Here is an 11,346-nt window from a genome sequence, read left to right on the forward strand (position 1 = left end):
GCTTAGTTGGGTTAAAACTTCTAAATTAGCTCAAATTCGATGAAGCAAAGACTCTTTGGGAACGAGGTAATGGTCCTAAATTACATCGAGTAAAAGGCGCCATTGCTGCGTGCAAACATGCGTATAATGAATCCATTACCGACTATTTTGGTTGTTTGAAGTGTCATCGGAATTAATGAATTAGACAAGTATATGATCGTAATCCTTCTTGTGATTGTGGATGCAATTCAATATAAAATTGATAGCTTGATAAAAAAAGCGAGACGAAAGTTAAATTACTCGTACTCTAACAAACGAATACAACAATTTCAGACAATAAAAGTTTTATTAACGCCATAAACGTAGCTCAATTCCACAGTCAATCAATTCGTGAATGTCACTAAACGATACGGCCACCACGAAGAGCAAGAACAAGATGAAGAACAGAGCCACCCTCAATATTATACTCGCTAGCAGTCTTATCATCAGCAAGCTGTTTCCCTGCATAAATCAACCGTTGTTGAATTGGAGGAATACCTTCCTTCTCCTCAACACGCTCCTTGACTCGGTCAATAGTATCACTGGGTTCGATGTCTATTGTGATCTCCTTGCCCGTAAGAGTCCTGACCTTGATGCTGGTACCACCACGAAGACGTAGGACGAGGTGGAGAGTGGATTCCTTCTGGATATTGTAGTCTGCTACAGTCCGGTCATCTTCAAGTTGCTTGCCTGCAAATATAAGACGTTGCTGGTCGGGTGGGATGCCCTCTTTGTCTTGGATTTTGGACTTAATGTTGTTGATTGAGTCAGATGGTTCGACTTCCATGGTTATTGTCTTGCCGGTTAAGGTTTTCACGAATATCTGCATCATCTTGTGTTGTTTTCGAGCAAGTAGAAACTATACTCTTTAAGGCGGAGAAATTGGGTTTATATAGCGATGTAGATTGGTTTTGTTTAGGAAAGTTCCCTAATTTGCTACTGCCTAGGATTCCGACTTTGTTTAGGAAATCACAAATTGGGTTTGTTTAGGAAACAAGCAGTACAGCCGTACAGGTGACCTCGAGTTAGCGTCTGGTTTCGATGGCCTCCTCCCAACTGCGTCTGGCTCTTCTCAGAGACAGGGATCAAGAGGTGGTAAGTCGAGACAAATTTTGGATCGAAGAGACAGATAGTCGACGTGAAGGAAAATGGGAAAGATATAATTGAAGATTAGATTTTAATGGCACAACACTGGAGGTTACAAGACAAATTACCTCTATTCCACTCATTTAACAAAGAATTGTGGTGTAAACCCTGAAAAGCCTCGATGTTTTCGAGATACGGAATAAACACAAGCTCGGAAGCTCCTACATACAGCACAGGATATACAGTTTTCACAGTACAGGTCCTTCAACCTTTCTTGAATGTTTCCTGTAGGTTCGACTACTCCACCTTGCGCTACCAATATATACACACACTTACAAATGGCATAAGGTTCTAGAGAATAGGCCTCCTCAGGTAGGATTGTACCGTAAATGGTGTTCGTAGAAATTGATCAACTGCAATTACAAGGAGGAAATGTCAGTTAATTTTATACAGTACTCTCTAGTTTACAGAGTACATAAAAGGGAAAGCATATACCAGGAGAGGGTTGGTTGCCTTGAGATACTTGTTATCTACCATCACTTCCTTCCCATCAGACCTAATAGACAGGATGCAATATCAAACAGTTAATAACAACAATAAAAAATTCTCTCTTATTCGGCCATCTATATGATGAATCTTAAAGGGCTGTCGAAATAAAATAAAACAAAAACCGCTACACTTTTTAATCCAAATTACTTCTTATGTCAATGTGCAGTACTTCATTCAATTGAACATCACACTTGTGTCAAGATCATCATAGAAAACCAAACTCCTTTCAGTCAAGAAGGAAGGCAAGCTTTCACTAAATTTTGACACTTAAACCAGGTCTTTTATGTGGATCGACATACCATAGTGCCGTACTCAATGGATCTTCCAAGTAAAATCGTCTTCAGCATTTTTCTGAAACATCTGGTTTTAGAACATCCGTAATCTAGAGCCCATCCCAGACTTTAGTGGTCAACCGTGACCATAAATTTATCCTAGTATAAAGAATATAATGTACGGAGTACAATTTTCTCATCATTTATCAGAATAATAGTTTCATAATACGAAGTATCATTTTAGAGTAGTTTATAATCCGAGAGTATATTGGTAAAAGTTGACGCCGAATTAGCACCAGTGTCAAATGAGCACAATATAAATGGGATGCAAGGGACAATAAGAACATTATCATGGACTGCTCGAACAAGTCAGTAGGCAGTGAGTCTAGCTCAGAGATGAAGATAAAGGACTGGCAAAACCAGAAGGGACAATTCACATCCAAACAAAGGGTAATAGAATTTCCCTCACAGAGTCGCAATGCCCTTCAGTCCCTTCCCAATTTTCTTCAACATCAGACAACATCGCCCTAGTGTGTTGAAGCCTCGTGTATATCAGAGGGTAAGGTTAAGGGGGTTGGATGTCTACAGCTTTACCCTTATGTCGGCTTTCCAGATGACCCAAAATAAAATTGCACAAAGAATTGGATCGAATGACTACAAAATAATGAAGCGTTAGTTTGGTAAACTATTTTGTTTGATTCCAATAATTTAAAAAAAAAAAAAAAAAAAAAAAATTGCATTTCTTCCAACTCAAACTTCAAGAAAACTTAAACCTCCTAAATTCCTCTAAAGAAAACAAGATAACGCATTATCATTCCTTAATGTACTAAAAGTCAGAAATAAAGACAATCCGTCAACCACCACCTTTCCTTGTCTTTCTTAACGTTTCCAAAATCACATCCCTCTTGCAATCTAAACGTTCGTGCCCTATGTCCTGAAAGTAGAGGTACTTGAAGATAAGGACTTTGCATGTTCATTGCAAGGATGACATACGTTTACTACAGACAAGGGTACAATGTACATCCAATTACATAGTGCAACTGATCCCTTAGCAGTTAGCACAACCTGATAAACCGTGAAGGATATTCTATAAGCTATATAACTTCGATAACTCTCTCAATCAGCCAGCATAAATTTAAGCATCAGCTTTAATAACTGTTTCTGCCAAAGGTCAACTGTTTACACAAAATCGCATCATCTTTAACAAGGCACAAAAAAAGGGCAATTATACAATCTACTTAACAAATTATATCCCACAAAATGCCCTCTTTTTTATACAATACAAACACAATTAAAAATCCACTTGTTCTCCTATATTTCCCCCAGCAAAATAGCGGTTGATGCCAATTTAAACGGAATATAATGCACCCTATATACTGGCATTTTCATTTAGAGTGTCAATAACGGGAGATAACGTAACAATGAAATGAAAGTCTTCAGAACATATATATGAATACCATGATCAATCGTAAATGTGAGAAATGGGTAATTCAGGTGCACATGCAAATTTAGTACCCTGTTTGTTATCTATACAGATAGCAGGATACTATAGCATTTCTGAACATTTTTTTCGAGTTTTTCTCTCTCCAAAAAAATAGATTGTGAAAAATGGAAACTAACAAAAATATTCAGACATGAGAAGATTCAAGAAGAAATCATAATCACAGCAAAGAACTGGGAAGAATTAGGTTAAACATACCTCATGACAACAAATGTCACTGAAACATCCTGAACATTGTTTATCACAGATGCAGAGTAACTTATTGGCTTGATGATCTTGGTGATAGTAGCACTCCTTAGACTGTCAGATCTCTTCTTACGAAAAACGTCAGAACTCCCTACCACTAATAATTCATTGCCTTCTGAAGTGCTAGCTTTACCTGGCAAAGGGGTGTCAAAGCAATCTATTGTTAAATTTTATCGTACAAAGTTTACATTTCACAAATATTGTATCAAAGTTCAAAATGTTTGAAAAATGTACATTTTAGTCTATGTGTTTTATGCTCGCATTGCCTCACACTTGATATTTCATTAACCATAGAATAATTGCTTGTACTTAAAGCTTCATGATTAATTAATTGATTTCGGTTTTTTTATTGCATCTTTGTTGTACAACTTGAAAAAATAAAAAAATGTTTAAATGAAATTAAAGATTGTATAAACCTTCATAAATGGAGAAAATAACTTATAAAGTACTCTGTATTAGTAACAACAATAGCCATAAACAATACTTTTTTTTATAAAATAGCCATAAACAATGGTAAGAATCAAACAGTTCTACAAAACATATACCAAAGAAATAAGAAAAAAACCTTAAGAACTGCAAAATGTACTACTTCGCTTGATTTATATAGTTTAGTCATCTATTGTGGGATTCTACTTGAACAAATAAGAATATATAAACACACTTTCACCATGAATTTGCCGAGTTCTTTGTTGGAACATCTTTTTAACTTCCGTTCTATTTGATGATGTTAATTTTTTTTTTGTCGCCCTTACGTTGCTAATTTCGTCCGGCAAAAAGACGAAATTACCCTTTTCTTAATTCACTTTCTTCCATTTTTTTCACCTATTTTATCTATATGCATGTATTTGTTGGGTTCTTCTTTGTTGACTTCTGTTCCGTTTAATGTTGTTAAAACTCTAGGAGCGGATAATCAAGGCAATATAAATTTGAAAGAAAGCTTTTGATATTTGTTCAACGGCACATTGCTCTGACTAAATAGTAGTACGCAATACGGAGTAGTACTGCAGTAGTTTAGTATATTTAAGATTTACCTCGTTCCCCGTAAGATTTAAGAATGTACACCTAGTCTTGTTATAGACAGATATATCCGTCTACAGCTAAAGACATGTCAAATAGCTTGAAAGTGGTGACATTTTTAGCCCCCACCACCCCACTTGTTGCTTGTTCTATTAGGAATGTGGTATTTTATTTGACCCGTCTTTAGTTATAAACGGATATGTGCCGTCTATAATGAGTTTTTGTGAGAAATGTATGTGAGCTATAATTGATTATGACTTATGATAACGTATAAAGATTTCGTACTATAAATTAATGCATAAAACGATAAATATATTGCAAAATATTACACTGTATATAAAAGGGAAAAAGATTATTTGATGATACTTCATATTTAAATTTCTGTTAAGTTTTGTTGCATCTTGGAAATATAAAATATTTTGTGTATTAATTGAAGGAATCTTCCATGTTTCTTTAAAGCTTTGGAGAACAAAATACTTTAGCTTAGATTTTGTCATTTATAGAGAATATGTATATGGCTAATTTGATAGGATTTCTAACATTTCCGTTTCATACCTATATAACATCTTATTTTAAAATAAGATAAGATAAAGTTGTTTCATATATTCTAATTAATTTAGGCAAATATATTCAAGAATATTAATTGTCGCTCAAACATGATTTATTTTTGGTACATTTGCTCAAACATGATTGAAGTTGCGTAAATATAGCAAAGTATTTTGGGCAAATGCAGAGGAATTAGTCAAATACTAGTTTTTGAACCCGTGCACTGCACGGGTAGTAACGGAAAATATTATTAAAAGTAAAAGAAAAAGTATGTATTTTTTTATTTAGTAAATAACTAAATTTTAGAAAAATTTACTATACCTATTTAATTATACAGTTTTGATAAGTTTATGTTGCTTAATTTTATTTGAAGTACTTTGCTTTTTTTTCTCGGTTTTTTAACTTATAAGAGGTGAAATATGAAAAGTGAATGCAAAATTATTGTAGATTTCTAACATGTTTATTTACGCAATATACATTTAATTTTTCTCATTGTTGTACGTTTTTTTTAATCATATTACCCTCTTGTTTGTTCTCCTACCTTTCATTTCTCTACATTATTCTCTCTCATTTTGCACTCTCACCCACCATCGTCTGGACGTCTGGAAGTAACATTCGGCATCACTAACCGACTAACTCAAGATTCACCAGTAAACCCTCTACCGTAGTGCGTGGTGATCGCACCCTACACTTTTGACCACGACGTCCCTCTCAACCCCTAACTCAACAACCCCCACAAGTAACCACTCCTTGCAATCCATATCATATATCCTCCAACTACCTTGCCCTATATTGCCTCCACCATCCCCTACGTCCCGCATCTCTAGCATAACCACCATCTCGGCCCCACCCTACACGCGACCCCTAACCCTTCTCATAACCGTATGTGCGACACCTCACTCCATCATTACCCACCCATCGTGACCCCTCCCCTATCACAACCTCCACCATCAACACCGCTCATTCATTTCGTCTTTTAAGACGTCAAATACTTTTTTTTTGTTTATTGGGCCATGTTAACACTTGTCTCTCGACATTGTAAAATAATTTTGTCCTGCTAATTTAGAATGGGAGATTGAACAATAAAAGTAAAATAGATAAAACATTTTTTGCTAACACCTTATTTACTCATTACCTTTCAATGTCATAATGTTATGAATTAGTTGTTAGATAAATTTTTAAAGTCATTCCAACTTATACAAATTGAAAATAATACCAAGTGTCTAAATTAATTTTTTGATAATTCTATATCATCTATTTCTTTGTTTTCAACTTTGTTGTTAAAGAGTGACGTTAAGTACTCAGTACAACATTGTTTAGGTCAAATAGTTTTCCAATAATTCAAATGATAATTACATTTTATTGATTATCCTTGCAAATCTAACCTAATTTGCATTTAACTGTCTCATAAACATGAATGACATTAGTAATTTCGGTGTGACATTATGTCTTTCTGATATAAAATACATACTATTGTTAATAAAAAAAAATGTATGTACCAATTCAAAGATCACAATTCTCATTTAAGACGACATTTGACATTAAGTTTAAGACATCAAACGACATGTGTGTATAAGACAAATGTATTGCTTTTCCTTTTTATATACTAAAGTGTTATGTACTTAACTCGTCTTAAGCTCAAGACGGATAATATCGTCTTAACGGAGAGTTACTGTTGAAAATATTAATAGCGATATACATTAAGAATTATGTTCCCAATTATATCCCCAATTAGACAATTTTTGCCATCTTCATTAACAAAAACACGATTACATCTGCCATCATCTATCTTATCTATATATTACATTCACTTTATTATGGAAAAAAAAATGTATGCATTTCACTGTATTCACATTATCACATATCAATTGATGTAGAGATCAATCAACTAAGGGTGTATTGTTAAATTACAAAAAAAGATGGAGTTTTATGTCATTTGAATATATTGAACAATTTAAGTTTTATGTCTGTTACCATTTCAAGTGTTACGTTGAACATTTTGCATGAAACTATTATTGGCTCAAAGGATGATTCCAATTTTTGATGAAACCAAATTCATCTGTATAGTGGCCCCCATACAGAGCATGATAGTGTAATTTTGCTACACAAAATAGAGAATTAATTAATGTATTAAAAATAATAAGCTCATAGTATTGAAATATACTTAATTATATGTAAATGGAGTGATATTTACTCTTAACTTTGTATGAGTTAGCGCAATTGTCAAAAGCTTTCAATTTTTCTAAAATGTGCAAAACCAAAAAGGAAAGAATTAAATGTTTTTCTTTTAAAAAATAGGAAAAGTAATTGCATATTTCTAATTTCCTATAAAAATGTCATTTAATTCTTTCCATTTTGGTTTTGCACATATTAGAAAAACTGACATGGGCGAGATTTGTGATTATTATTCTCATTTAGATTTTGAATAAAATATTTTAGTTAAATGAAATGGTTATGTTACTTAAAATATGGGAATATTAATTAAGATTCTTATGAAAATTTATACATTGTAGTCAATAGAACTCGGATTTCAAGGAGTGGTCTAAGATTTCGTTTTGAGTCCAAAATATGTGGCTAACTTGGAGCAAATTTAAATAATTGACTTTATTGAGAACTTTGTAAAATGGACAATTAACCAATCACTGATCATGTATTAAGAATGCGGAATTTTTTTATTCAAATTTAAAAGTTGACTTAATTGGGAACTTTGATTTGATTGAATATGTTAAAATCTCACGGCTTTGACATGTGGCAGAAGTCATCCGCTTACGACATGTGGCAGATGGTTTCTGCTTTAATATAATATATGATATGATATGATGATATATGATATGATATGATATAGAAGTCTGGTGGAGATTAATTGGTATCCTTTGGTCAAAGCGAAGCGGTGTAACACTGGAGGTTACAAACAAATTATACCTCTCATTTAACAAAGAATTGTGGTGCGAAATTGAGAGCGCTTGTTTCTCAGAAAAACCTAAAGAATCAGTTAAGTAATCAGCCCATCTCAATTGATCCGAATTATAGAGCCCCAAATTTGAATTGACCCGACTTGACCCAAACTTAACTCGAGATTTGCTTACATGATCCAAAAAGACACAATCATTTTTTTGGGTTCCGAGTGCACTATGACACAGGAAAGAATCGAATCTAACTCCCAATTACTTTACTTTTAGGGATAATTCACGTGGTGCCCCTGAGGTTTGGCTTAATTCACGTGGTACCCCTGGGTTTAGGAATGTACACATGGTACCCCTGAACTTTCATTTTAGTGCACCATTTGCCCTTAATTTTTATTCCGTTATAACGGCGTTAACTCTCCTCAACCTAACACCTTTTCCCCCTCAACCTAACATCTTTTCCCCCAATTTCACTCATAAACAAATTGTAACACCCCCTCATACCAAGGTGCCTTACCAAGACCACCCTACCATGAGAGTGCGTTACCATCTCGGTTGCCCGAGGTTAGTACATATCAAAAGCGTCTGAACTGAGCACATTTATTAAAGTAATGTAAAAAGCGAAGTTTACAATATCCGAAACCAAATACTGTTTAATGAATTACAACTTCAAAGTCTTAATAATAAAAGAAAACTCGCTAAGAACTCAGACAGTGATGCTATGACTCGTGGTGTCAATTCTCCCAAGATAATCCCCAAGCTCTCACTAGCAAAACCTGTCAAGCCTGCTCACCATCCCCGAATGGATCACCGCAGATTCCACAAACAACAACGGGGTCAGTATTATGCAACAAACAAGACAAACAAATGCAATACTCGTCTGATCATCATCAACTCCCAATCACCCTGTCTCACATAGTAACCGACCACACACTAAAGTGTGTAGCCCCGCGCATTACCCATCGCAAACAGGTAATCCTCGCCGCCAGTGGGTGACCGCAGCCGATCCCACCTAGTCCAGCTCCTCACGAGCGACAACGATCCCTGTCCCTTAATGTGCGCATCCCCTCCCGTGGCGGGTTCCACGGAGGGCGAACTAGGGTGTGAAGCCACTCCCGCAAGTGACTCCACCATAATCACAATCACATGACATTACTGTCATCTCAATCCCCTCACACCAACACTGTCACAACAATCTCCATATTACGATGATCAACAGACAACGATAATTACAACAACATGTCATGTAAAGCACAGTAAACTGAGTAGGAAAACCCTACCTTAGCAATCACAGCAGTAAGCAACACGGACAATCAAAAAGGCTCCTCTACGAAGTCTTCTCCTATACAATGATCATACAACACAATTACACTTTGTACAATTCCCAACATCCCCTTCCATATAAATGTATAGCAACCCGAAACGATGCAATAATTACAAAGATGTACTTACCAACAGTGCAACAAGAACTTATACGCAAGAATCACCGCAATGTCCAAATGAGATGCAAAATGTAACAATGCGCAAGCCATGAAATAAGGGTTGTAATGGGGCTAAGGAGTAGGACGGAACGGGATTGGTGCAAGCACCGTTTGGACATGTGGAGTTCAAACCAAGAATTGTCGACACATCACATCCATTTCCTTATTGCAACATATGAGACACGTCTATGCCCTAACATAGCATGGATCACCAAAACTATGCAAAAATTGCATAAACCCAACTCAAATTGGAAAAATTTGAAAGTACTCCTCTTATTTCAACAAATGGTAACGTCTACACCCTAACAAAAACCCGGTTTCCCAAGTCATGCAAAAATTGTGTAAACCCGACTCATTTTGGAAAAACATCAATTTGCCCCTTTATTTAGCAACGGCTCTTTCTACCCCGTTTAATGATGAGGAGGGGTGTTGCTTGCCTTTTTTTTCTTTTAACACAAATATATACAAAACAACCAACTCTTTTTTTTTTTGAATTTTTCACAACTTTTTCACTTTTCTATTTTGTTTTTCATTTCTTTTTCAAAACCTCTTAATTATATACAATGCCAAATGCATACCAAGTTCCGACCCAAGTGGAAATGTATACTATCCACCACTATTACCCAAATCACCTCCTACAACACTACTACAAAACCGACCAATTCTTGATCAAGGAAGGGTGGTTATGGGATGTAGCTATTTTAGTGAGTTTGCCAAATGAATAGGTTGAGGCTCAAAGGGGGTGAATCAAAAAGGGAGATAATGGAAGGGACAAAACAAGGCAATTTGGCTATGTGAGGTTCATATGCATGTGGAAACAAATTTCATTTCATGACTTGTGCACAAAAAATGAAATGCAAATCATGGCCTAAGGACGGAATGACACACTTATGCGTCTAGACATAACACGTCTCGCGAGGAGGCCTACTCACAATCCTAAGTGGGGGTCGGGTATGAATGCACCGACCCTAGGAGGCTCTAATCCTCACATTTGAGTAGTTAGGTCGAGGTCTAGGTCTAGCCTACGGTCCTCTCGGTCTCACAAGGCGGCAAAACTTGGTGGACATGCCCTTTTTCTCATATGCTAACCATGTGACACGGGTGCGAGCCATGGGGAGGGGGAAGGCACGGTCAAGACATAAATCATCATTGAGGTATCATAATCCCTCCCTAGACCACATTTTGTTTTAAAATAAGTACAAACTTGATGCAAACTGTAAATAAAGCAACCAACACATATTCACAAGATACGAAATGCATTTCTAAGTACTAGCAACATAAATAAACATGCAACAATTGTCTAAACCTATCAGCACGTAAGCAACACACACCAAGTTCCAAAATGGAACATCCTCATCGGCATAGCCCATCCTCCTCCATATATCCAACAATTGTAAAAGAAAAGGAATGAAAAAGGAGAAAGAGATAAGAAAGATTAAACCGAGCGGTCTTCTAGTCTCCTAATGCCTCAAATGTCCCGTATGTGCCTGCACCACTTGTTAGACAAACATATATATACAATGCAATATTTTTGCAATTTTTGAAAATTTTCAATTTTTAGGCATTTTTTGAATTTTTATCAAATTTAAAGGTGCAAACAAATATTCACAAAGTGGATATTTCCCTCCCCACACTTGAAATTTACATTGTCCTCAATGGAACAAAGTATAGGGAGAGAGAAGGAAAAATAAACAACATATTTTTTTTTGTTTTTCAAATTTTTGTGA

At 35.6% G+C, this 11,346-nt stretch overlaps 1 protein-coding gene across 1 annotated transcript; it reads right to left on the reverse strand.

Moving 5' to 3' along the window:
* Positions 1–306: 306 nt before the first annotated feature.
* On the reverse strand, positions 307–850 carry LOC141605286 (ubiquitin-NEDD8-like protein RUB2). Its single transcript, XM_074423989.1, has one exon. The coding sequence runs from the start codon at positions 848–850 to the stop codon at positions 380–382; it is 471 nt and encodes a 156-aa protein (XP_074280090.1). The 3' UTR covers positions 307–379.
* Between the last annotated feature and the right edge of the window lie 10,496 nt (positions 851–11,346).

Source organism: Silene latifolia, chromosome 10 (genome assembly GCF_048544455.1).
Source record: "Silene latifolia isolate original U9 population chromosome 10, ASM4854445v1, whole genome shotgun sequence".
In the NCBI taxonomy this organism is placed as follows: Eukaryota; Viridiplantae; Streptophyta; class Magnoliopsida; order Caryophyllales; family Caryophyllaceae; genus Silene; species Silene latifolia.

What these genes read in the sequence shown, in the direction of transcription:
- LOC141605286 (XM_074423989.1), bottom strand. Translation starts at nt 850, where the DNA reads ATGATGCAGATATTCGTGAAAACCTTAACCGGCAAGACAATAACCATG.